The following is a 27,365-nucleotide window of genomic DNA, read 5'->3' as shown; positions in this document are numbered from 1 at the left end:
GACGGGGGCCGAGGTGCTCCAGAAAGCATCGTGCCCTTCATTGGTTTGTCAGGCACAGCACCGAGTTTTTTACCAGTAGCTGGGTCTAGTATTAAAGTGGAGAAAAGCCCAGTCCAGTTCAAGCGAAGGTGCACACACAATCACTATCAAATGTATGGAGCTGTGTCTAGTAACCAATGAGGGGGGCACAGTGCTGACTGTACCGCTGTGGCCCCTGCTGTCAGCTGTTTGGTGGAGTCGGCGCTCACCGGTACTGACAGCTTATCCTGAGAATGAGCCACCAATATTTAAACCCCTTCTACTGCATGGCTGCGAGACACCAAAATGTGCAAAACTGATTGCTGCTCCCAAATTCTTATTTCTATGTATTTGGACTCACAAAGAACAGGCAGCTGGCCTTGACTGTCGTTGGTTCAGGGAACTTCAGAGAGAGGACTCCTGGGAGAAACAAACAAGTAATCAGGTGCGGCACTGTGCGAGTCAAAACGGAAACGATGAATAACATTCACTTCTGAAGAGTCTGCGTCATGTTCATAACATACGAGGGACGTGATAAAACCGTGAAGCTATAATACAGCGTGAATACTGGAATCTCGCATGCAGCAGGGGCCGTGAACTGATAGAGCTCTTACACATTGCTATGTAACGTTAGACAAGCCTAACCTCAATGCAATCAGACACTGAGATGTGTCGCCTTACCGCACTGAAAAACCGCCTTAACGTCCAGCTCAGCTGACATGAAGAGGCACGGCTTGCGCTTCAGGGCCTGCAAAATGTAAGAGAGGAAGAGATGAGAACTTGGTTTGGGCAATCACATGAGTCCACCTTCTGTCACTTACCTGCCACCAGACATGGTGACCCCAGCCAGAGAAAAGGCGACTTTCTTCAGAACCAGTGATGAAGGCAGTATGAACTCAATTAAGTGTGAAGTGACTACTTGACACCATCCGGCAGCGGTCGTCTCCACACAGGAGCCCCGGCGATTCTAACACAGTCATTAGTGGATGACCCTTTTACATTTAGAGCTGTGGAGTCAATGACACAAGTCTCCTGTGTGCAGGTGACTGCTCCATGATATGGACATCAGGATGTAGCCAGCCCCGGACAGCACACGGCTGAGCACAGGACGGCACGGACAATGCAGCAGCAATCAATACGACTACTGGAAGATTTCCAGGAATTTATATTACACCTTATCCTTTTCATATTACAGGCATTGCACCAACACTTTACTGCAGCACAGCGCCATTTTACAGTTCAGATATAGAATTACTCTACATAAACAGTTCAGCCACTTTGTATATACATCACTTACCATGGACAAAGTTACATCTTATGTTATATGCCGGAGCAGCACTCCCTATTCTGAAGGCTAGAGCTCGAATCTCACAGTATTCCAAGCCACTCCAGTGTCCGCACACACTCATCTGAGGGAGGACAAACTATAATTCAGCTAATCTACTGGGGGAGTTTCTAATGACAGGCTAATAATAACCAGCAGAATAGCGAGTGCAGCTCTGCAGTATAATGCAGAATGTAACTCAGGATCAGTACAGGATAAGTAATGTATGTACACAGTGACTGCACCAGCAGAATAGTGAGTGCAGCTCTGGAGTATAATACAGGATGTAACTCAGGATCAGTACAGGATAAGTAATGTAATGTACACAGTGACTGCACCAGCAGAATAGTGAGTGCAGCTCTGGAGTATAATACATGATGTAACTTGGGATCAGTGCAGGATATATAAATAAAGATACTAAACTTGCCATGTAGATAAATTCTGTAGAAAACTGTAAAATGTTAATTAGAAGTGAACAGACCCTTTAAGTAATGAGGTACACAATACATTTCTACTTATAGATGAAAATGGTGACTTGATTGTGTAAAACTGATTGACGTCATTACTAACAGAAAGCTATTCATGTTGTCCTTCACCAATGGGTTGTCCCATTACATACGCTTATCCACAGGATAGGTATAAATGTCCGATTAGCTCGGCTCTCACTAGCAGTGGGGACGTGTGACTATCACTCCATTCAAATGGGAACACGGGGCATCCTGTCTCGTGCGGCGATGGCCTATCCAGCAGACCCCACCAATCAGACACTTATCTCCTATCCAGTGGACAGGACATAACTGTTTGTAATGGGACAACTCCTTTAAAGGGTTTGGTTCATCTACTGGGGGGCTTTTCGGCAGACAACCCCTTCATGACTGAACCTGCTGAGGGAAGCATGCTTACCTGCCCACCACCGCTGGGTTCCTTCACACCCCCACCGCTGCTGCAGCACTCGGGTCCCCACTGTGAACATCTGGTGTGACACCAATGACACAAGGGGAACAGGTCACCGTTGTGGCCAGTCATTGGCTGCAGCTGAGTCAAACTAGGTGTTGGTAGCGGGGGGACCCAATCGGGGAGCAAAGGGGCCGGGAACCAGTGGCGAGAAGCAAGTAAATACTCTCCCCTCACAGGTCTGGCCACGAGGGAAGAGCTACTGAAAGACTCCCAGACGATCAATAACCCCTTTAAGGATGGACATTTTAGAGAAGCAGCCACATAGTATCACTGAGGTCATAGTTGGACATCATCATGGTGTTGGTGGTTCGGATTCAGCCAGGACCATTATCTACAGTAATATATGAGTAGTACTGTAGTATTTCCCCCCGCTGCCAGTGCACACAGCTACGTTGAAATACACGGACAGGACTGCGTCGTCTCCATTATGTTAGAACAGCGTCCTGGACTGTGGATTTGATCGCCGACAGCGGGGGAATCGGGGGCAAGAAGAAAAAAAAAAATAGAGATCTGCACTCCTCAGGGATTACTGTAGATCAGGCATCCTCAAACTGCGGCCCTCCAGCTGTTGTAAAACTACAACTCCCACAATGCCCTGCTGTAGGCTGATACCTGTAGGCTGTTCGGGCATGCTGGGAGTTGTAGTTTTGCAACAGCTGGAGGGCCGCAGTTTGAGGATGCCTGCTGTAGATAATAGTCCAAACGTAGAGAATGCAAAAGCAAACTAGATGCATCTCTCTACATTTATGATCCATACAGAGGGACCAGCAAAACAAAAGCAAGTTCAAGTTATGTAACCCATGTACGAGAACAATCGCACTACAGCAATGTGCGGCGACGGTCCATCTCGAGTCATCGTCTTCTGCGTTCATATCTTCACAATGACAAGCCATGTATGTATGCATCAGTTATTTCTGATACATACAGGACTCACATGACCACCCCCGCTGTACACAAGTCTCACCATTTTTTAAATCCTTAATCTTTCCCTGCCTAACCTGTTAGGAAGTCTGTGCCTGGGAAAGCTGGGCAAAACCAATGTAGCTGTGAAGCAACCTTGCTAGAGGTCTACCCAGTGCAATGAGATACAGAAAGCGACATTAACATGTAGAGTCGTATGAAGAGCAGGATGGCCGTCTTGTAATGATCCCGAGTCTTAAGGCTGACTGCTGGCCTGCACCCAGTCCGGGAGCAATGACCTATTTCCAGCCACTAACTTCACATAGCCCATAGTGCCAGCCCTTTAAAGACACATGAGCCGTGGCAGCTGTGGCCTAATTTATTTATTAATTATTTTTTTTTGTTTCTGTGAAGGCGTCTCAAAGAAATAACTGGAGCAAAACTTGATGGAGAAAGGCTACAGAACATAAAGAAATCATAGGGGGAAGGAGGAGAGAACAGAAAGCTAAATTGAATCAAATAAGGAGAAAGAGAGAGAGAGAAAGAAAGAAAAGTGAATGAAATAAACCCAAAACACACCTGTGCCAGGAGTTGCATAAATGAATCAACAATATCAGGATGGTCCCTGGGTCCTAAAAATATAATAAAGATGTAACTTAAGAGAAAATTATACAAACAGCAACTTAATCTCATATAAGTCATGTGATACAGAAAGAAGTTCACAAGGGGATGTGAGGGTGGGGGGAAAGGACGGGGGAGGGGAGAGGATGGGAGTTGGAGGTGTGAGGTGCAGGGATAAGAAGACATGAACAACTTGTCAAAGAAACAAAATTATGAGACTTGGAAAACCCAAAAAATAGAACGAACAAATTAAAAAGAAAGATGCTTCAGACCCTGACCATCCCGCACACTCAAGACATCAGTGATGGAATGCGGAAGGAGGACGTGGACGAACCAGTGTTCACGGAGCGAGGCCCCCCCCATACAGGTTGAGCCACCAGACAGATGGCTGCCGTCCTTCATCGGACCTATCGATGGGGTAAACCTCATCTGCGAGGAGCAAGTAATGTTACATTACTCGTCTTACTTCAACTTTAAAGGATCTGTCCAATCTTCTGTAAATAAAACTATGCAACGGCAAAAATGCCGACTTCCTCATACAGTCTGTGTCCTCGCCATTTACAATATCTTGCATTCAAATATTCAGCGGCTAAAAACCTGTTCTGTGTAAAGCTGGCCATATAAATTAGATGTCCATTGTGGCCTCCCAATGGCTGATGCATTCACTAGGTATGTATGCTCGGCCGAGTATGCATGTGTTAGGGTACTTTCACACTAGCGTTTTTCTTTTCCGGCATAGAGTTCCGTCACAGGGGCTCTATACCGGAAAAGAACTGATCAGGCATATCCCCATGCATTCTGAGGGGAGAGTAATCTGTTCAGGATGCATCAGGATGTCTTCAGTTCAGTCGTTTTGACTGTTCAGGCAAAAGAGAAAACTGCAGCATGCTACGGTTTTCTCTCTGGCGAAAAAAACTGAAGACTTGCCTGAACGCCGGATCCGGCATTCAGAATACCGGAATGCCGGATCCGTTGTTCCGGCATGCGCAGATCGGTAAAAATGAGAAAAATGTACAAGACGGATCCGTCGGTCCGCATAACAAGCGGAGAGACGGATCCGTCCTTGCAATGCATTTGTGAGACGGATCCGCATCCGGATCCGTCTCACAAATGCTTTCAGTCAGCAGCAGATCGGCGGATCCGGTGGGCAGTTCCGACGACGGAACTGCCCGCCGGATCACACCGCCGCAAGTGTGAAAGTAGCCTAAGGAGGACTGGGAGAGATAGAGGTCTGCCAACTATTAATGTGTATAGCCAGCTTTAGTTGCACTTACACACTGACCTCATTGTTACAATGTATCCAGGAGAGTAAACAGCTGCAGTGCTACAATGTATCAATCTATACAAGGGCAATCGGACCAGAGTCCAGGTGGCTTAGCTCAGGACTGCCTAACAAATCTTTAGTTTCGGGTCTGCTCCTGCCCACACAACAGACGGCCTTGTTACAGTGTCTACAATAGAAGAAGGAGATTTGTGCTACTGTCATGTGTTCATAACAGACGATTGTCTACACTGTTACATTGTAACAAACTGATATCTTGAATAAATAGTGAATTATGGGAACACCAAGTTTATTTTAAAGTTGTGGAGGTTTTCAATATGCAGCGATTACGTATTTTTTTCACATGAGACTGGACAGGCCCTTTAATGATCACCTTGGATCCAGACTCAAAGACTTATAGTCTGCAGACTGAAGGTGATGCAATGCAAAACAGGAAAGAGAAAGCAGAACAGTGACGTAGAGGGAAGAACACGAACTAGACTCTAGGTTTGGCGGTTGTAACAATGCACAACTTGGCAAAAAAAAAATTTTATTGCTCCAAAACATCTAAAAAATATAAATTGTGGGCATACAGCTCCCGTGCAGCCCTGTGGCTAAGTGAACATCATCTGCATGGAGTTTGTATGTTCTTCCCGTGTTTACGTGGGTTTCCTCCCACACCTCAAAGACAGACTGATAGGGAACTTGTGAGCCCCATTGGGGACAGCCTGATGCTAATGTCTGTACGTGCGTAAGATAAAAACAATACCAGCGATTCTTACATTCAGAGACATGCAGTACTACTCAGCAGTGCCTGCGTCTTGGCTATGAGGGTGTCTGACCGTTGTTCCAAAATGTCGAACCCATACAACCAATCTCCCCATCAACTCCACACTAAGCATTTGCATGCTGCCCCCAACATGTGCACCGTAAATGAGCATAGCCCGGGGATAATCAATGCACTGTAAAAGTAAAAAGTCAAGTCCAGAGTGTAAGCAGAGGGTGGTGGTTCCTCTCCCTAGAGGTTTGCATATGCCAGAGGCTATATAGTCAACACTTCCAGAATTATTTTTTGGAAGTGTTGACTATATAGCCTCTGGCATATGCAAACGTTTGTTTTTTGTAATGATAATCTATGGCAGGGGTGGGCAACCTGCAGCACTCCAGCTGTGAAACTCCCAGCATGCGTACTTGCTCTTCGTAGAGCTTTTATAGAAATAAATGGAGCATGCTGGGAACTGTAGTTTCACACCAGCTAGAGTGCTGCTATGGTGTCGCAAATGCAATTGAAAAAGTCGCACAAAAATCCAACAAAATACCGCCATGTAGCCCTAGCCTTAGAGGCAGTCAACAAGGGGTTTCCATGCTGTATGCACATAAAGCTCCATCATTGCATAAAGAAACATTCAGCAACATTATTAATTATATAATTTACTTTGGGTTTTAACTCTACCATTTTCAGCATGTCTACTTGCTGTCAAAGAATTGACTCATTCACTGTTTACATCCAGAGGCTGAAAACCTGTCTTGATGGAGTCCTGCTAACACGGCTGATGGGTTTGTTCCAGTGTTTGAGCGTCCAGCCATCAGCCTTTAGAACAGGACAGGAAGAGGCTATGCTTCCGCTGCTGCATTCAGCCTACAACCATACACTGTAACTGGGGATGAGTGAATTTCATATTTTAAACTTCGAGTTTGAGTTGTGGTATAAGCTGAATTGCGCTATGGATTCTGTTACCACGGACCATAATGCAACTCCATGACTGAATGCCTTTAGAGACTTTCAGTTATTCATTCCGTTATAATAGAAGTCTATGGCCTGCATAACAGATCCGTCCAGTTTACATTATGCGGGAGTCCTCTAAAGGCATTCTGTTATGCATTCCGTCATGGTCCGTGGTAACAGAATCCATAACGCAATCCAGCTTATACCACAACTCGAAGTTCAAAATATGAAATTCGCTCATCCCTAACTGTAACGAGGCCCTCAGCACAAGCAGGTCAGGAGAGATGGTCAGCCTGCAAATCTGAATAGCAATATTCCTACCAACAGCAAGCAGAGATCTTGATAAACAACTGAAATAAAATATAACGTTAGCACTTTTTATTACACAATGTTTATGCTTAATTCACAGAAGGAAGTGGCAAAAACGACTTCTGTAAATGTAAAAAGCTTCAAAGGACAAAGCCACATAGTGATGGTACATCCACAGGCAATTATTATCAGGTCAAGTGCTCAGTGACATGCGCTGATTTTCTGCTCTCATTGTCTGAGTATTGGGGTTGAAAAAAAAAAATACATCGAATTGCTGGAAAATGATCCCATAATAATGGTAATGGGCACAAACCTTTGAGTTTAATATAGTACATAGCAGTCACTAGTCATTACACTGCATAGTCGGCCATGGACAAACAAAGCCTTGAATAAGCTGCAATAAGTAGATGCTATTGTAATATACAAGTAAGTGGTTAACGGTAAGAGTTCCATGTTCACAGCAGAGACAGGCTGTACTCGCTAGATTCTGCACAATACAGCATTTCCCAGAACAGATGAATGTAATTCTGCGTTACCGCCAAACGCTTACTGTTCGGGAGAACCGCATTTGCAGAACCAGCCCACTTCACTAATTGGCTAAATTGTGCATTCATTGGTCTGAAATCTCGGCTGAAATAAAACCTTACTATCTCCAATATTCCCTACTGCAGCAGTAATGACACCTGCTGGATGTTAGGCGTCCTACCACACTCACCATCATAGCACAAACAAAAAGGTATACCCTCTTAAAAATACAAAATATTAAAATGTATTTTCAGTGAGGAATCTAATCCTGCAGAAGCCATCACAGTTCGGCTGCGCCATACGATAATGTCAAAAGCAGCAGATCATTTTTATTTCCCCCGAAATATGCTAAATAAAACCAATCTGTATAAATGGACTCAACGGAAGTAGTTGGTGCGATTTGCTAGCCAGTGCCTGCGTGCATTCAGGTCATGCCTGCGTGCATTCAGGTCATTTCTGGTCATGCCTGCGTGCATTCAGGTCATTTCTGGTCATGCCTGCGTGCATTCAGGTCATTTCTGGTCATGCCTGCGTGCATTCAGGTCATGCCTGCGTGCATTCAGGTCATTTCTGGTCATGCCTGCGTGCATTCAGGTCATTTCAGGTCATGCCTGCGTGCATTCAGGTCATTTCTGGTCATGCCTGCGTGCATTCAGGTCATTTCTGGTCATGCCTGCGTGCATTCAGGTCATTTCAGGTCATGCCTGCGTGCATTCAGGTCATGCCTGCGTGCATTCAGGTCATGCCTGCGTGCATTCAGGTCATTTCAGGTCATGCCCGCGTGCATTCAGGTCATTTCAGGTCATGCCTGCGTGCATTCAGGTCATTTCAGGTCATGCCTGCGTGCATTCAGGTCATTTCTGGTCATGCCTGCGTGCATTCAGGTCATTTCAGGTCATGCCTGCGTGCATTCACGTCATTTCTTTGCAACACACACTATGGCCAGTGGCCGACCGCCCCAAACCTTCTCACTCCTGTTAATATGGGCAGTGCCACTCAAGGGCGCAGAGGCATGAAGTGATCATACATCACTAAGGAATAAGAGAGGGCTGCCAGTCCCCAGACTAAGTTCAATCCAAGGTGGGCAAGATAGGCAAACATGAAAACTAAGTGCAGACATAAAAGAAGGTATTCTGATTTTCTCATTCTATGTCCTTGGGTAATCGCAATCCAATGAGAGCATTAACAATGTGAGTTTCCCTTTAAATAACTCCATGCTTGTGCGCTGATTAGCTGGAGATGGTAACATTATAGTTTCATTTTATATTGTACGCTGCCTTTCCCATGACATGTTCTTGGGAAGGCGGTGGGGTGGTCTACCTTTTCCCTACAGGTTCAAGTAATATATTTCATATTGCAAAACATCCCATGAACATCGCTCTATTAGTAAGACTCATGGAACACCGGCATGCCATTTAGCTATAGAGAGAGTGTAGTTACAGCATGGAGAGCATCCATCCTGGGGTGACTAACCTTGCTGAAACAGAGACAGAGTCAGTGAAGTGACTAGCAGAAAAAGTGCTCTGATGGGAGGGAAGTGCGCTGGCTCATTGGCGAAGATATGAACCATCTATAAGAGAACAAAACATGTGCATGTTGTATAATCCGACAATGAGAAATCTCCAGAGACTGCTTTATTCAATAGGGAGATTGCTACACTACGTAAATAACGGATATATTCATGAGGTGTGAAGGGGTTAATGGAGAAGGGCTTAAAGAGGTATTCCCTTCACAGACAATGGGGGCATATTGCTAGGACATGCCCCCACTGTCTGACAGGTGCGGGTCCCACTGAGAACGGAGTGGGGAGGGTGGTGGCTGGTTTCCCCAGGTCCAGCCACCGCCAAGCACTCTCCCCATACAAGTGACTGGGAGCGCACCACACTTGCATGGCCACCTTCCCCATTCATTTCTATGGGGCCGATGGAAATAGCCGAGCCAGCGCAGTGTGCCCTCCACTACTTTCCCCGTCCAGTTCTCGGTGTAGGTGCAGGTGCCAGAGGTGGGACCCGCACCTATAGACAATGGGGGCATAGCCTAGCGATATGCCCCCATTGTCTGTGATGGGAATACCCCTTTAAACTAAATCCAGTTAAGCAGGAACGAGTACTAGTTTTCACCTGAGAAAAAACACTTACCTGCCGCGTCAAATCAATGGCGGATGCTTGAGGAATTGTACTATACATCTGGCCCAGCATCTCACATAACTGAGGGACTATTGGGGCAAAATCATCCAGTAAAGTCTTCACTGATTTCTCAAATATGGTGCACACGGCCTGCAAAAGAGAGGAGAGCGTGTGAGGAGGAGACCAGGAAAGGAGAAACGTTCTGCCTTACTACAAAAATATGACAAAACATTTTTATAAATGAGTGGGATATACACAGTTGAGTCACATTATTATGGCATTTCCTACTTTTGACGTCAACAGCACACAGCTCATGAGGAAGAGACGTGTGCTGAGCTGGCTTGGTGGGTATATAAAGGGTGCGATAGGCTGTCTGCACATATATCCCTCTGATGGATGCTGTCAGGTGAGAAACATTAGAGAACAAATACTCTGCAACTACTGCTGGAACACCACAAGCTGGTGGGGGCAGCGTTAGGCCGTCTGCACACGTTGCAGAATATGCAGTTTTTCCACATAAACTCCCGTGCGGATAAACAGTAATGTAGTACAGTACTATTTTTCTGTGTGGACACTGACCTGCCGTGGATTTTCAAACCTGCTGCTTGTCAATTATGTTTACGGTTTTGACCCTTTTCAATGGAAGGGCGAGATCTGCTGCAAAACCGTATCTAATCTGCACCAAAATCCGCAATTAGAAGTTGCAGATTTTGGTGCAGAAATACACATAAGATCTGCATGAATTTCCGTGCAGATTTAAGTGAGTTCAGGCGCACTCATGTGCAGACGGCCTTATGGTCTGTGTAATGTCTTTGTGGCATTTTCTGGGCCACTTATCCATGTGGAAGGCACTCTCAACCAATTAATGAATTCATCCCATACTCATTGTCTCCCTTGGGGCGGATAGGATCTTTCAGTAAGACAATAAGACATGTCACTCAGCTAGAAATGTCCGATACTGGTTGAAAGAGCATGACCAAGACTTCCATGTACTACCCTGGCCCCGTAATTCCCCAGACTTCAACTTCAACCCAATAGAGGATTTATGGAACCACCTCGATGGTCGTGTTTGCTCTATGGATCCCCCCCCTCCAGCAGCTGTGGGATGCAATGCAGTCAGCATGGCTCCAGATACCTGAGAAAAGCACCATCTGGCTGCTGTCAGTGCTCCGCATGGCGCTTTCTCTGGATATTAGCTGATGGGAAGAATATTGTGACTTAACTGTGTACTCTTTACTATCATAGTTTGTCATACTTACATCCACAACCTGAGCATCATTTAGCCAAGTGCTGAGAACCTTCCTTATCAGCTGGAACACCTGCTGCAGAACCAGGACAACCTGCCAAGACACAGGATACATGCACTAAGCTGAATGTACAGCAGAAGATGCTACAGGTTTGGGAGTCAGCCATGGGTTGCGCTCAAAATTTACCGCTAACTGCCTGGCTACACCTTGAAACAATGGCAAATCCAGGTGCAGCCCAGCAATTAGCGGTAAAAGCGCGATCGTGGCCACTAATGCAAATTACGTTCTTTATTATAGCCACCACACACAGACCCCAGATCTAAGTACATGTAGATGCAGGTGATGGACAGAGCAGCTAAATGACCATATCATATGATCACATTACATGTCATCACCTGCTAATAGTTTAAATGGGACCTAAACCATTGCTGAAAGCACAAAGTTGCAGCAGCACTTCACACAGCATTCTGCACCTTCAGGTTTCATCAGCTCTGCTGAGCTTTTCCAGTATGTGGAGTAGGGATCCATACAAAGTATATGAGATCCATGTCCCACAGGCTGGAAAAGCTGAGCAGAGCCGATAAACCTGAAGGTGCAGAGCGCTCTGAGAAGCACTGCTGCACCATTGTGGATCCAACTGTTTTAGATTCCGATAAGGCTACTTTCAATAGCGTTTTTTCTTTTCCGGTATTGAGTTCCGTCAAAGGGGCTCAATACCGGAAAAAAAACTGATCAGTTTTATCCTAATGCATTTTGAATGGAGAGCAATCCGTTCAGGATGCATCAGTTCAGTCCCTGTTAAGTGCTGCAGTTTTCTCTCCGGCCAAAAATCCGGCATTAATTTCCATTGAAATGCATTAATGCCCCAAGTGTTCCGGCAAAACGGATGAGGTTTTGTGGTCTGTGCATGGGCAGACCTTTATAAATGAGAAAAAAATAAATACCAGATCTACTTAGATCTGGGTACTTACAAATGCATCCGTTTGCCTCCGGATTGCCGGATGCGGCAGGCAGTTCAGTCGCCAGAACTGTCTGCCGAAATCCTCTGCCGCAAGCGTGAAAGTAGCCTTAGGCCAGATTCATACTTTGATGTTTTCTGTTTGTTTTTTTAAATGAAACTAATCAATCATCATCATTACCACAACCCCTAACGACATGAACATGGCTGCAATTCCGGGTAACGGCAAGGACATAAGACTCACCGGATTGGGGCCCTGCACCACAGGCAATTTTTTCACTTCTGTCGCTTTGTGATCGTCATCATGGCAGCTGATGTCCAGAGTGGCAAACAAGTTGGAGAGAAGACCCAGAATGTGGATAATTGCCAATTTATTGGAGGGATTTGGCTACAAAGAAGGAACAAGAATCAAGTCACATGGTGATTTTATTTAACCCTTTTCCTATCAGCGCCGTACATGTATGGCACTTGAGCGGTCTTTAAACACGGCTGCATGCGCACAGCAGAGGCCCACAGCTAATGTCCGCCACTGGCAATAATGCAGATCACGGTCATTATAGCCTTTAGATGCCCTGGTCAAGTGTGTTCACAGAATCTAAAGGGTGAAAAATCCAGAAGCGCGTGCGCGCAGTGATCAGTGATGCTGGTCATTAATTCTAATAGGCTGAGTCTCTCTGACACAGCATATTAGAGCTGCAATTCCTATGTTGGCCAGCAGATGGCAGGCCAACATAGGAAATCAGCAATTTATGTAATACTATACTCCCTATCGGAGTATAGAAATATTCAATAAAAACAAAGTGGAGGACATTGTAGCCTCCTAGAGTGGCTACAAAAACAAACCAAAAAAATGGAGTGGCCCAGTCAGAGTCCTGACCTCAACCCGATTGAGATGCTGTGGCATGACCTCAAGAAAGCGATTCACACCAGACATCCCAAGAATATTGCTGAACTGAAACAGTTCTGTAAAGAGGAATGGCCAAGAATTACTCCTGACCGTTGTGCACGTCTGATCTGCAACTGCAGGAAACGTTTGGTTGAAGTTATTGCTGCCAAAGGAGGTTCAACCAGTTATTAAATCCAAGGGTTCACATACTTTTTCCACCTGCACTGTGAATGTTTACATGGGGTGTTCAATAAAAACATGGTAACATGTAATTGTTTGTGTTATTAGTTTAGGCAGACTGTGATTGTCTATTGTTGTGACTTAGATGAAGATCAGATCACATTTTAATCACCAATTTGTGCAGAAATCCATATAATTCCAAAGGGTTCACATACTTTTTCTTGCAACTGTATATCTATCCATCTATAGCTATATATATATATATATATATATATATATATATATATATATATATATATATATATATATATATATATATAATATATATTCAATCACCTTTCCTTAGAATAAAAAATACATAAATAATAAAAAATATAAACAATGGGCAGCACTATGTCCGAAAATGCACATACTATTAAAATAAAACATATTTTTCCAATAATAGCATAATGGAAAAAATATATAATTTTTTTTTAGCATCACTTCTCTTAACCACTAATAATTTTTATGAAATGTGATCAAAAAGTCACACACAGTTCAAAATGTTATCAATAAAAACTACAGATTGTCCCGTAAAAAATTAGCCCCCACACAGCTCAGTAGACATAACTATAAAATAGAAGTTATGGGGGTCAGAATATGGTAATGAAAAAAAAATTTGCCCAAGTTTTTTTTTATTAGACATATAAAACCCATATAATATATATATATATATATATATATATATATATATATATACACATATACATATACATACACACAGTATATAAGTATATATATATATATCTCTATATATCTATCTATAGTATCATTGTAATCGTACTGACCCAGAGAATGAAAGCCACAGATAAGCTTTGACGCAAAGGGAACTCCATAGGGACAAAACCCGCAAAACTGTGGAGGAATTGTGTTTTTGTTTTTTTTTCCAATTCCACCCCATTTAGATTTTTTTTTCCTCGGCTTCCCACTACATTGTATGCCATATTAAATGTTGTCATTAGAAAGTACAACTTGTCCCGCAAAAAACAAGGCCTCATATGGATATGTGTATGGAAAACTAAAAAAGTTATGGCTCCAGGAAGACAGGAAAGAAAAATATAGAAGCAAAAGCGAAAAAAAAAAAAAAATCCGGTATCCCAAGGGTTAGATAGGCCATTCTAGGAAACTTAAAATTAATTAACTGGGTTGGCCAGTTTTCTATATTGATGACCTATCCTCAGGACACGGCCGATCTGATATTATGACCTATCCTGAAGATAGGTCATCAATATAGGAAACCGACCAACCCCTTTAACATAAAAAGCTGCTATGCAACCTAAATATTGAGCAATTTAGGCCATCAGCACTGAGATTTACTAGCAGTTTTTCTTACCTGCAGGCTGGCATTGCAGTTCCAAAATAGCCAACATTGACTCACACTGCTGATGGGCGGCACATGCACCAGTTTCCCTGCCTGTCTGCAGTGTAAGGACTAGTTCACACTTATTTCCAGCAGTGATTGTGACTTAAATCCAGAAGTGGGGGCCTACACAGAGATATGGAAAGATCTGCATCTGTTCTGTGTTCTTCACCCACACCTGGGATTTAGCTCCCAATCATGGATCGAAATCACTGACCAAAACTGTGAAGTGTGAACTAGGCCTTAGACAAAGAAGGCCACTGATGGATGAGACTGGTCACATGACTCTCCATATAGCCATTTTGGGACTGCAGTGCCCGCCTGCAGGCAAGAGGAACTGCTAGCAAGCAAGAATTAGGCCCCTTTCACAGGGGCGAGAATTCTGCACGCGTGCAATGCGTGAGGTGAACGCATTGCACCCGCACTGAATCCGGACCCATTCACTTCAATGGGGCTGTTCAGATGAGCGGTGATTTTCACGCATCACTTGTGCCTTGCGTGAAAATCGCTGCCTGTTCTATATTCTGCGTTTTTCATGCAACGCAGGCCCCATAGAAATGAATGGGGATGCGTGAAAATCGGAAGCATCCGCAAGCAAATGCAGATGCGATGCGATTTTCAAGCATGGTTGCTAAGGAGACGAGGGACGAGTTACCCGGGACCCCATTTACTTTATTATTTTCCAATATAACATGGTTATAATGGAAAATAATAGCATTCTTTAATTCAGAATGCTAAGTAAGGCTACTTTCACACTGCCGTTTCTGGGTCCGCTTGTGAGATCCGTTTCAGGGCTCCGACAAGCAGCCCAAGACGGATCAGTTCAGCCCCAATGCATTCTGAATGGATACAAACGTTGGACAAGGATCCGTTCAGAATGCATCAGTTTGGCTGCGTTTGGTCTCCGTTCCGCTTTTGAGGCGGACACCAAAACGCTGCTTGCCAAAAGGATCCGTCCTGACTTACAATGTAAGTCAATGAGAACGGATCTGTTTTCACTGACAACTGAAAACGGATCCGTCCCCCATTGACTTTCAATGTAAGTCAAGACGGATCCGTTTTGACTTAGACTTTTCTTTTTAAAGAATAATGCAAACGGATCCGTTCTGAACAGATACAAGCGTTTGCATTATTGGTGCGGATCCGTCTGTGCAAATACAAGACGGATCAGCACCAAACGCCAGTGTGAAAGTAGCCTAAAAAGTCCATTGTGGGGTTAAAAAAAAAACAACATAACTCACCTCATCCACTTGATCGTGCAGCCGGGCACGTCTTCTTTCTTCTTGCAGGACCTGGCTGGAAAAAGACCTTCGGTGACGTCATCGCACTCACCATGTGGTGAGCGCAATTACGTCATCAAAGGTCCTTTTTGCGGGTCTTGAAAGAAGAAGCAAAGAAGACGAGTACGGCTGTGCGATCAAGTGGATGAGGTGAGTTATGTTTTTATTATTTTTTAACCCCACAATGGACCTTTTACTTAGCATTCTGAATTAAAAAATGCTATTATTTTCTATTATAACCATGTTATAATGGAAAATAATATATATACAGAACACCGATCCCAAACCCAAACTTCAGTGAAGAAGTCCGGGTTCGGGTCTAGTTACCACAGTCAGTTTTTTATCACGCGCATGCAAAACGTATTGCACCCGCACTAAAAACTGAAAATCGGAATGCAATTGCAGTCAAAACTGACTGAAATTACGTACCTACTCGCACAATTTTCCCTGATGGAAGACGCAACGCATCCGGACTTAATCCGGACACGCTCGTCTGCAAGGGGCCTTAGGCATAGAAATCCATAGGACATCAGTAATATATAATGTTGCCAACCCTGTGAACTAATGCACAGTTATTCATATCTCTGCTTGCTGTCAGTAAACAAGAACATTAAGTGCTTTTACAACAGTAGGGCTCTTAACAGGAAGCTATGACTTGATGAACCATGAACCTGTAAGAACAGGACATGATCAAGACAGGTTTAAAGTTTCCATTCACTAACACCCTAAGAAGACATCTTGTAAACTGCAAGGAGTTGAAGAAAGAACCTTTTCTTGTAAAAGCTACATATATTGAGACTGAGAAAAATCCTTTTAACTGTACAAACGTCACTCACTGTCTCATCTGCCAGTTTCTCCAGCTGCTGGATATAAGGAGTGATGAGCAAGTGCAGGTTACTCAGAATGTCCTCCACCTGCAGCGCTGAGAGCAAGAAGCCGAGAGCCTGCATCAGCCACATACACTGACTGGTCTGCAAGACAACAGCAACCAGTGGTTATTAGCAGACCGGGTGACACCAGCTCACCCGCCTCACGGTGAGAATATATACTTACCTTGTGGATCTGTTTCAGTAGCACGTCCTGGAAAAACAAGAAACCATTACACATGTATTGTTTGTGCGTCACAATATTAAACCACTTAGAGATAACTGCACAAAATGAATAACACTCTTTTAGGGTCCATTCACAAGTTCATAGTGTATTGTGGATCCGCAATACACCCGGCCGGCAATTGTGGACAAGAATAGGACATGTACTATTTTTTTCCGGAGCCGCGGACTGGAAGATCGGGGGCGCTGTCCGCATCCATTCCTGTCCCATAGAGAATGAATGGGTCCGCACCCGTTCCGCAATTTTCAGAATGGATGCAGACCCATTCTACGGACGGTACAGACACACAATAAGGTCTCTTGATGCAGTTTTGAAAGCTAAAATCAGAATTGGATCATAAAAGGAGAGAAAGCATAAAAGGACAGATATGACTTCTCTTTTTTTAATTCACTCCCGGTTTTGGTTTTTAAAACTGCATGCAGAAACCTGACCGCCTGGCCGTACCCTAAAGCCTCATTCACATGTCAGTGATTCACAGACATGTGCTGTACGCGTTCTCCACGGACGGCACACGTTCCCCATCATTTTAGGCACCGTGCAGACGAATGTATTGCCCCCGTGTTGCAGACTGCACACAGCTGGGTTCCGTGATCCGCAACATCCTATCTTTTGTGGTGCAGAGGCATGGAACCAGAAGCCTACGAAAGGGCTTCCCGAGTGTTTCCGGGGGCTTTCGCTCTGTACCTCTGCACTGCAAAAGTTAGGGCATATCCTATCTTTTTGCCGTATGCTGCAGATCTCGGACCAATTCAATAGGAACGGAGGCCATAGGTTCGTCTGAATGGGGCCTTAGAAGGAGCCGCTATGAAAAATATTTGTTGAATTAAGAATGGACATGAGAGTAGCAAAGGAAGCAATCAAATGAGCACTAGCGGAAGGTCAAGTCATGCTGAACTGGACATTACATGTGGAGGATGGTGGTAATTAGTGCAGAGAAACATTATTTTTTAAGAAAATCATTAATATAAGGGATCCTTAATGAAGTTTCCCATGAATCAGATTCTACATTTTTCAAACCAGCACCCGGATCTGAATACTTTTGTAATTGTATGTAATTAAAAATGTATTAAAGCTACCCGGTTATTCAATGAAATCTATCTGTATAGCCCCAACTGCTGTTTGCTCTTTTTCTATATTCTCTGTCCTGGTCACTGTGATGGAAGCACATGCTCAGTTCCACTGTCACTAGCAGCAGCAGAAAGGAAAGGACTCGCCCTCTTAGAAAGGACTCGCCCTCTTAGAAAGGACTCGCCCTCTTAGAAAGGACTCGCCCTCTTAGAAAGGACTCGCCCTCTTAGAAAGGACTCGCCCTCTTAGAAAGGACTCGCCCTCTTAGAAAGGACTCGCCCTCTTAGAAAGGACTCGCCCTCTTAGAAAGGACTCGCCCTCTTAGAAAGGACTCGCCCTCTTAGAAAGGACTCGCCCTCTTAGAAAGGACTCGCCCTCTTAGAAAGGACACACCCTCTTAGAAAGGACACACCCTCTTAGAAAGGACACACCCTCCAAGCTGCCAACTTGACATAAAAGTAGCAGAACAATTGGAGCAATGAATGGGGAGATCTCAGCATTCATGTGCGGTACCGCGATGGTTCTAGCTGTGCTAGGAGGTCATCATGCACTAGATTATGGATGATTTTCATTTCTTGCATTAATCATGGGATAACCCCTTTAACTTGCGATTTACTACAAGATATGCCACAGCTTCTCTATTTTTGTGTCGAGTGCAGTGGAAAAAGGCCCTATATCACAAAATGTGGTCGCACAGGCATTTAAAAAAAAATCCTCTCATCCGTCTCATTGGGGGACACAGGCCTTGACCAGGGGTATATCTGTTGCCGCTAGGAGGCGGACACTAAGCACACAAAGTGTAAGCTCCTCCCTCTTCGGTTATATCCCTCCTGCAGGGACCAAGCTAATCAGTTTCAGCTTAGTGTCTGTAGGAGGCAGACCTTCCTGCGTTACAGGTCAGCTGATTTACTAATTTAGTCTTTTTTTTCCTTCTAGCGGGAAGCTTCAGGCAGTCCGGGTAAAACCAGCCTGCACTCTCACCCAGGGGATTGGAGACCAGGGGGTCACCCAAACACCCTGCTCGTTCCTGCTCTCCGGAAGAAAAGGAGGACCAGAGGTTCCCGTAAAAACCTCTGTCTCCCACCAGCAATTTCATCACCACGGCAGCCCCAGCGAAAGTCCACTCTGTTTCCAGTGTAGCGTCCCTCACCAAGGGGCCGCACACCAAAGGTGGTGATCCGGCTAGAGCCAGGGGGGCAGAAGACTTCGGACAGGTGAGTAGGAGACTGCCCACAGTGCCCCCTTCAGTACCCTCTCCTCCCCATGTGGACGCCCTAGGTACTATGGACGGAAATGGGAGCCCGGTAATGTTTAAATGGCACCTGGTGCAGGGTTCAGGGGGCTGCTCCTGCTGTGTAGCCACACGTGAAGCGCTTCCTTGATCCGGCGGCGTCCTCATCACCTCTTCCATAGGGCCGCCAGGGCCATTGGTAATTGAGGCCCCGGCTGTATTTGGGGCCTACAGCTGGGGGCGTCCGTTTCCACGATGGCATCCTCCTGAACGCGCCAGGGAGAGGAGGGGGCGGATTTTCCTCCGGAGCGCCACTTCCTGGTCGGCGTGTCTGCTGGGGCAGCTGGGGCAATTATTAATTGAGGCCCCGTCTTTTGTACGGCCTACTTATTTTTCCCTGGCCGTCGTCTGGGTTTGGCCAGGGATGCCCATGTGTGTTCTGGCGAGCGCGGGCGGTGGGGCTGCAGAGCAAAAGGGCGTGGCCCGGCGGCCGCTGAGAGTCGCCGGCCTTTTTGGGCGCATGGCTTGTGTTTGTCCCACCCCCGCGCCAGAGCAGGTCCCGAAGCAGGTGGTCCCTCTGGTGTGTCATTTTGCCTGCGCATCATGTCGTGCAAAATTTCCATTCCCTCAGTCAGACTCCCTCTGCTTTGCGTGTGCTGCGCCGCCATCAGGTTCACCCTACGGAAGAACCGGAATGGGCGCGTTTCCTATCTAGGGTGGCATAGGATGTCTCCAATACCAACAAGGCTATTGTGGATATATTTGGGCGTTTGTCGGATGGAGTCACTGAGGTCGGTCATTGCGTCCATGGAACCGGGGAGTACCTGTCCTCGATAGACATCAAGGACGCTTATCTTCACGTGCCCATATGCGTCAGTCATCAGAGGTTTCTCCGGTTCGCAGTGGGTTCATTTCTTTATCAATTTGTAGGTGTTCTTGCCTCTGGAAAAACTCTCTCTAGCTCTCCATCTTCAGATTCGCTCATTGTTGCGGCCAGCTCCGGTTCCCATTCGTCGCTGCATGCGGGCTCCGGGGCACATGGTTTCTGCCTTTGAAGCAGTTCCCTATGCTCAGTTCCATACCAGAGCGCTGCAGCGAGCCATTCTGTCCAGCTCCCCAGACTCCTTGGATCGGCCAATGCGTTTCCTTGCCCCAGTGAGCCGGGCCCTCAGATGGTGGATGGCCTCTCCGGGCGTTCATATCTCCCTCTCCATTGGAGGGTGTTAACAACGCATGCAAGCCTCAGGGGTTGGGGGTTGAGTATTGGAAAATCTCTCGGTCCAGGGGGTACGGTCACGCGAGGAGCGCTCCCTTCCAATCAATGTTCTGGAGTTGAGGGCGATTCAGCTCTCTCTGCAACACTGGGCCGACCATCTCAGGGGTTGTCTGGTGCACAGTCTGACAACTCTACAGGTGGGGTCAGCTGTATGTGGATCTCATGGCCTCACGGTTCATCAACAAGGTCAAGGACTTTGTCGCACGGTCCAGGGACCCCAGGGCCCTGGCATGCGATGCACTGGCGATTCCGTGGAGTCGGTTCACGTTTCCTTACGTGTTCCCGCCTCTTCTACTCATTCCACGGCTTCTCAGGAAAATCAGGTCCGAGGGACTGCCCATCATTCTCGTGGCCCCAGACTGGCTGCGCAGGGTGTGGCACGCATCCCTAGTCGCACTTCCTGCCGACAAACCTTGGCGTCTTCCTCTTCGGGAGGACTTGCTGTCGCAGGGGGCAATCTTACACCCAAATTTAGGGTCACTACATTTAACGGCTGTTAAAGCCGCCCTACTGAAGGCTAAGGGTTTTTCGGATGCAGTGGTCCAGACTACAATTTGTGCCAGGAAACCGTCGTCTTCTAGAATCTACCACCGGACTTGGAAGTCCTACTTTAGTTGCAGTGCGTATCTATCTGTCCCAGACGGCATCTTTCAGGCGGACGGATTCCCTGTTCGTGATTCCAGAGAGGCAGAGACGAGGGCTGGCAGCGTCAAAGACTTCCATTTCCAGATGGATTTGTTTGGCTATTGTGGAAGAGTAACGCGTTAAGGACCGGGACCCGCCCTTCCGGGTGACTGCTCATTCAGCTCGGGCAGTGGGAGCCTCCTGGGCGATGCATCACAGGGCTTCGGCCCTTCAGGTGTGCGAGGCGGCAACCTGGTCGTCTTTGCATACTTTTTCTCAATTTTACAGAGTGCACACCTTTGCATCTTCTGACGCTTCTTTAGGGCGTAGAGATTTGCAAACGGCGTTTCTCTGATTGGCAGGTGGGTTGTAGTTAAGCCCACCTTCAGGGACTGCTCTGGAACGTCCCATGGTCAATGCCTGTGTCCCTCAATGAGACGGATGAGAAAACTATATTTTTGTACTCCCCGTAGAATCTGTTTTTCTTCCGTTCATTGGGGGACACAGCTCCCACCCAGTTTTTTGTTTATGGGCCTTTTCGGGCCTGTGTGGTTCTGGGTTTGTACATAATGTAATTTTCTTGCGTCTGGCTTCTCCTACTGCTTTTGCACTAAACTGATTAGCTTGGTCCATGCAGGAGGGATATAGCTGAGCGGAGGAGCTTACACTTTGTGTGCTTAGTGTCCGCCTCCTAGCGGCAACAGCTATACCCACGGTCAAGGCCCGTGTCCCCCAATGAACAGAAGAGAAACAGATTTTACGGTTAGCACAAAAATCTAGTTTTACCCCAAGAACGGGCACAAGGAGTCTTAGTAAATGACCCCAATGCTTTCTTCCCATAATAGTAAGCAGAAGTAGGAATGAAGACTAAGGACACTAGAAAGGTGAAGAATTTTTCATTACTTAAAAGCTGGAAAACTCCTCAAAATTTGAACAACGAATTTCAAAACAGGCAATTGATGTTACCTGGGACACAGCCACGATATTGGCAGCGTAGGGAAGAAGATCGTATTTGCACTCCCGACAGATTTTCTTCAAGGTGGAAACACTAGACACTGACAGCTCAGGATTTCCCAAGGCATGAAGGACCAGAGGCAGCACTTTACTGATCATCACTGGGTGGTCGGCCAGCCATTCAGCCAGTGCTCCTAGCAATGCAAGCAGCAAACCATTAGGAGGTCTTACATGGTGCAAAGTTCACGCAGGTAACAATAATACAACCATTAGAACAGACCGTCATTAACCACCTTTGTTACAAGGTGATGTTATGTTCTGTCCTTTTTCCAATTGATGTATGATGGGTTGTTTTTAGCAGGACAAGTTGTATTTTTAATGGCACAAATTTGCGGTAGATACATATGGAAAATTGGAGGTAATTGGTAAAAAAAAAAAAAAAGCTATTTCTCTATTTGTCTCTAGTTATGTATTTATGCAGTACGAATTAATAACTTTATTCTGCATTTTGTTAGGGCTACATGAAACCAAGTTTATATAAATCTGTATAGTTTCATTGCTTTTGCAATGTTTCTCTGTCTCTACATTCCTGATTAATTCAGTATGGTGGCTTGTTACATTTTGTTTTTGCTTGCAGCACATGTCGTTTTCTTTAGTACCATTTTTGACTACAAAGGGCTTTTTGATTATTTTATCCCTCTGTTCTGGACTTGCAGGAGCGCATGGCATGATTATGATTTATAATGCTGTGTGTCTCTGCTTGACCTTATTGCTACTGAATCCTAGTGACATAAAGCTGTCAGTAGGATTCTGTAGGGTCAAGCAGAGGCACACAGCGTTATAAATCATGATAATGCCATGCGCTCCTACAAATCTAGAATGGAGGACCATGTTCACACATGGAGAGTGATTCCCGCAATGGACTAGCTCGTGTGAAATAGCCCTAAGACGGCCTAGTGGGTGTGCTCCCGCTCTCTGTAAAACCACTTTCACATTCTGTTCATCAGTGATGGGGTTAAACATCTGGGATTTGAGTTAACTTCATTCCCAGCCACTGCAGCAGGGGCTCAACTGCATGTTACCAGTGACACTCACCGTGGAAGGCTCAGACACAGCTACTGAGCTTGTGCCCTCCCTGTGCAGTATATCATGCTTCAGGAAGGGGATTAAATCTGAAATTTTCCAAGACCTCCTGGTTAAATCAAATACAATGTACCCCACTCCGGATACTGGCCTTCCTTACCGATAGTGAACATCACTGTGTCTGCGAGCTGTACGTTATTGATGTTGATCCTGGGGATGAGGCCAATAAGTCCAGGGACGACATCCGAGTAGTTGACATCAACGGTTTCAGCAATGGACTGGAAACCAAAGAGCAAAGCTTCTGTGTGCTGCAAGGAACAAGAAATGTAACTGTTAGACACCATCTTTCTGTGGACCCCCTGAATACAAGTGCCTCATTCTTCTAATATCTTACTAATACTGTAACATAGATTCACCTTTATTTAACCTACAAGGAAAATGCTTAAAACCCAATTTTATAATATACAACGGTTATCATCATGCATCATAAGTAAGTGGCCCTGTGATAGAAACAGAGATGCTACAATAAGGAGATTTTTGTATAACTTACCAGTAAAATCTCTTTCTCGCTCTTCATTGGGGGACACAGAGACCTTGGGTATAGCTATGTCCTCTAGGAGGCGTTGACACTAGATAAAGCTGTTAGCTCCTCCCCTGGTAGCTATACCCCCTCCAGCCTGGAGAGAGAGCTTCAGTTTGTGAGAAGCAGTAGGAGAAGCAAGCTAAGAAAAAACACAACAATACTGGGTGGGTGCTGTGTCCCCCAATGAAGAGCGAGAAAGAGATTTTACTGGTAAGTTATACAAAAATCTCCTTTTCTCGCCCATATTCATTGGGGGACACAGAGACCTTGGGACGTCCAAGAGCAGTCCACAAGGGGGGGGAAAGAAAACACAGACCCATGGAGCCATCGCCCCTGCAGGCAACAGAAAACTGCTGCCTGCAAGACCAAGCTTCCAGAGGCGGTGCCCGCCGATGCATAAGTATGCACTTGGCAAATATTTGTGAATGAGCGGAGGAGGGCAGTAGCCGCCCCGCACAACTGCGGCTGAACCTTGAACCATCCGAGCCCAAGAGCGCTAACCCCTCTGGTGAAAGGAGCCGCAACACTGAAGGGTGGAACCCTGCCCCGGGGACAGAAGTTCAAACAAATGCAGACGTGCAATTGACACCCTGGAGGCCGCCAATGTTATGCGAGGACCACCAATGGTCCACCAATGTCCACCAATGTCCCCCCGAGCCGACCAGGTGTGACGGGAGACTGAGAAGCTGCCTGAATGAGGCATGCCCAACCGCAAGCCAGGAATCAACACATTGGATAGTCAAAGGTAGTGACGATATGAGAATCATTGACGGAAGAACTCCGTTAGCGACCGTGTATCGACGGTGTAGCAAAACCGCTTGACGGAAGCAAACAACCAAACCAAGATTAGAGAAAAACTTCTGCCTTAAGGAGGAAGAAGAGAAGGGGTGTCCCGTTCCAGGAACAAAACTCCATCAACAGACGCGACAGCACCCCCGCACATCCTGGCGTGGGGAGTCTCATAGTCTAGTCACGGAATGCGTAGCGAAAAGGCATGACTACATCGGACAGACATGCCGACACCAGTCAAGTATCGAGAGGTAGAGGTACACACCGGTAGCGCGCCCAGGACCAACGGTAGGAGTCACCTGTAGAAGGAGGAATACAGGAACGCCACAGGCCAACAGTCGGTCCGGAACGAGACCGAAAGAAAAAGAAAAAAAACCACAGAACCAAAAACCCTGCATCACATAGATGAGGGGGAGTAGCAACAGAGGAACCACCAAGGTTTGCGGAATGGCCGTGAACCCCGAGCCAGAGAAGGAAGAACGGAAAGAGAAGGGGGAAGGACGAAGTCCGTTCCCCATCCGAGACTAGCAGTATACAGAAGTAGCCACCGGATGAAGCAGGGATGCCATACCCCGCCAAGGAGGAGCCTATGCAGCGTACGCCACCGAATACGGAGACAGAAGAATCCGTCAACTGACGAAGGAGCCGTACAGGAGGAGCCAGATTACGCAATGGCTACTACAGGACCCCCATACCGTAGAGGAATCCGGTAGAAGCCACGGTACCATACCGCCCCAGGGAAGGAGAGCTAACTTTAAACGCTCCACCCGGGAAGGGCGCTGAACAGGAACAACTGCCCAGCAAGCGTCAGGGTAGAACCCCTACCTGATAGAATGCCCCACTGTAGCGACTGCGAACGCTAGTACCCGCACAGGCTGAATAGGCTGCAAAGCTAAACCAGAGTGCCAACCCAAACACTTCCCACATCAGGAATGGTGGAAGAGAGTAAGGAGTCAGTGTAACACTTGGCCCGTCGGCACGCAAACCAGATATGTGCAATGGTGTACGCACCACTACTGATGCGGACAACACCGTTCCCGATTGGGACAATGGAAACCCATAGAGATGGGAGCCCCTAGGACACAAGTGGGTTTGGGCAGGAGTTATAATCCTGCCCAAAACCAGCTCCAAGGAACACAATGAGGAATAGCCACGTATGCACTGGCGGAACTCATATAGTACTAGAGTAAGTGTACCGAGCACCGTCAAGTACCGACTGTCGCCACGCCCCCAATGAAATAAGCGCAGGCACCTAGAGCCGTGGAATTGCAGAATCTGAAGATGTACAGATACTCCCCCTCTAGTGATCACTAGCGAAAGAGGGTAAGGCAAGTAGTAAGAACAATGACGCGCAACACTCCGCCTAAGGAAGGATAGTGCGACAGTCGGACCGTATCCAAACTGGTGCCACAGGCAGACACCCCACCAGAAGGGGGGTTAATATCCACGGTGAAAACTAGTGCATATGGCAATCCTGTACCCTATGGGAGAGCAATTAGCACCCGAGACAGGAGGTAATGGATACAGTACCCCTTGTGACCAGTGAGAATGGAATCGCTCCACCAATGGAAGGAGCTAATGAACACGGCAGGTACAGAACCCAGTGGAGGTACAATTCCGCCACCTACAGAAGGGGGAATGCACTGAAAATAGTGTTATTGTACCTAGTCCACCCATGGCAGGGGACAAAGTATAAAGGTGAACACCGTATCGTAGTGGTGCAACTATACCGCCTAAGGAAGGGGGTAATGCCCACGACAAGTGCCACTGGCCACCGTAGACGCAACCTAAGGAGATTGATTCGGATTCACGTCAAGGCCCGAATCAGTGATTCTCCTCACCCCCCACTTCGGGCGGACCCACTCCCGTGAGAGAGGGTGCACCCGAGCGTGACCCTGGGAGGAAGGGAGGGGGTGTGGAGATATCGAGGAGAAGTAGACCTGCTGTGGTCCGCTTGCGCGCAGGTATATGCATTAGAAAATCGCCCCTAGCAGTCGCGGACTGCGCAGTTGGGGCTTATCAACCAAACTACCTGGGGGTGGATTGGGAACAGAGGTCCCGTATACAAAAGGAACCCGCGGAAAATGATCAACCCAACAACCCTAGAGGGTGGATTGGGAATTTCCAGTCTTTTCCCCCCACTGGAATCGCGCAGGTGGGGAATTATCAACCAAACGACCCCATGGGGTGGATTGGGAATGCCAGAGGTTCTCCACAGTATGGCTCAGGTAGAGAATATCGACCAAACGGCACCGGAGGATGGATTGGGATCCCGCAGAGATCCTTAACTGAATTGCGCAGGTGGAGAATTACGGGAATACTTCAGCTGTCCTCCTGTGAGTTGCGAAGGTGGAGAGTTATCAACCAAACGACCCCAGAGGGTGGAATGGGAATTCCAGAGGTTCTCCGCTGTATTGAGCAGGCGGAGAATTATCAACCAAACAACCCCGGAGGGTGGATTAGGAATTGTGGAGGCTCTCCGCTGTATCGAACAGGTGGAGAACTACCAACCAAACGACCCCGGAGGGTGGAATGGGAATTCCAGAGGTTCTCCACTGTATTGAGCCGGTGGAGAATTATCAACCAAACGACCCCGGAGGGTGAATTGGGAATTGCGGAGGCTCTCCACTGTATTGAACAGGTGGAGAATTATCAACCAAACTACCCCGGAGGGTGGAATGGGAGTTCCAGAGGCTCTCCGCTGTATTGAGCAGGTGGAGAATCATGACCAATGACCCCGGAGGGTGGATTGGTAACTGCAGCGGTCCTCAACTGCATTGCACCGGTGGAAAGAATCAACCAAGCTTCCCCTGAGGGTGGGTTGGGAACTGTCAGAGGTCCTCCACTGGACTACGCAGGTGGAGGATTATCAACCAAGCGGCCCAGAGGGCGGAGTGGGAAACTACGGTAAGAGAGGTCGTCACATGTCC

General features: G+C 46.6%; 1 protein-coding gene across 2 annotated transcripts in view; it reads right to left on the bottom strand.

Annotated features, from left to right (window-relative positions):
* Positions 1-27,365, bottom strand: part of IPO13 (importin 13) — a 50,994-nt gene that overhangs the window by 6,679 nt on the left and 16,950 nt on the right. For both annotated transcript variants that reach the window (XM_044302342.1, XM_044302341.1), the window contains exons 8-18: positions 23,224-23,371; positions 21,993-22,174; positions 16,771-16,797; positions 16,554-16,688; positions 12,217-12,360; positions 11,027-11,107; positions 9,780-9,917; positions 9,115-9,211; positions 3,779-3,831; positions 700-766; positions 380-438 (exon numbers count right to left, since the gene is read on the bottom strand). In XM_044302342.1, the coding sequence (XP_044158277.1) occupies positions 380-438; positions 700-766; positions 3,779-3,831; positions 9,115-9,211; positions 9,780-9,917; positions 11,027-11,107; positions 12,217-12,360; positions 16,554-16,688; positions 16,771-16,797; positions 21,993-22,174; positions 23,224-23,371 (1,131 nt within the window). The remainder of the gene's footprint in view (positions 1-379; positions 439-699; positions 767-3,778; positions 3,832-9,114; positions 9,212-9,779; positions 9,918-11,026; positions 11,108-12,216; positions 12,361-16,553; positions 16,689-16,770; positions 16,798-21,992; positions 22,175-23,223; positions 23,372-27,365) is intronic.

The sequence above is a fragment of the Bufo gargarizans genome, chromosome 7 (genome assembly GCF_014858855.1).
Source record: "Bufo gargarizans isolate SCDJY-AF-19 chromosome 7, ASM1485885v1, whole genome shotgun sequence".
Lineage (NCBI taxonomy): Eukaryota > Metazoa > Chordata > Amphibia > Anura > Bufonidae > Bufo > Bufo gargarizans.
The sequence above is the reverse complement of the archived record's forward strand: the minus strand, read 5'-3'. Positions and strand labels throughout refer to the sequence as shown.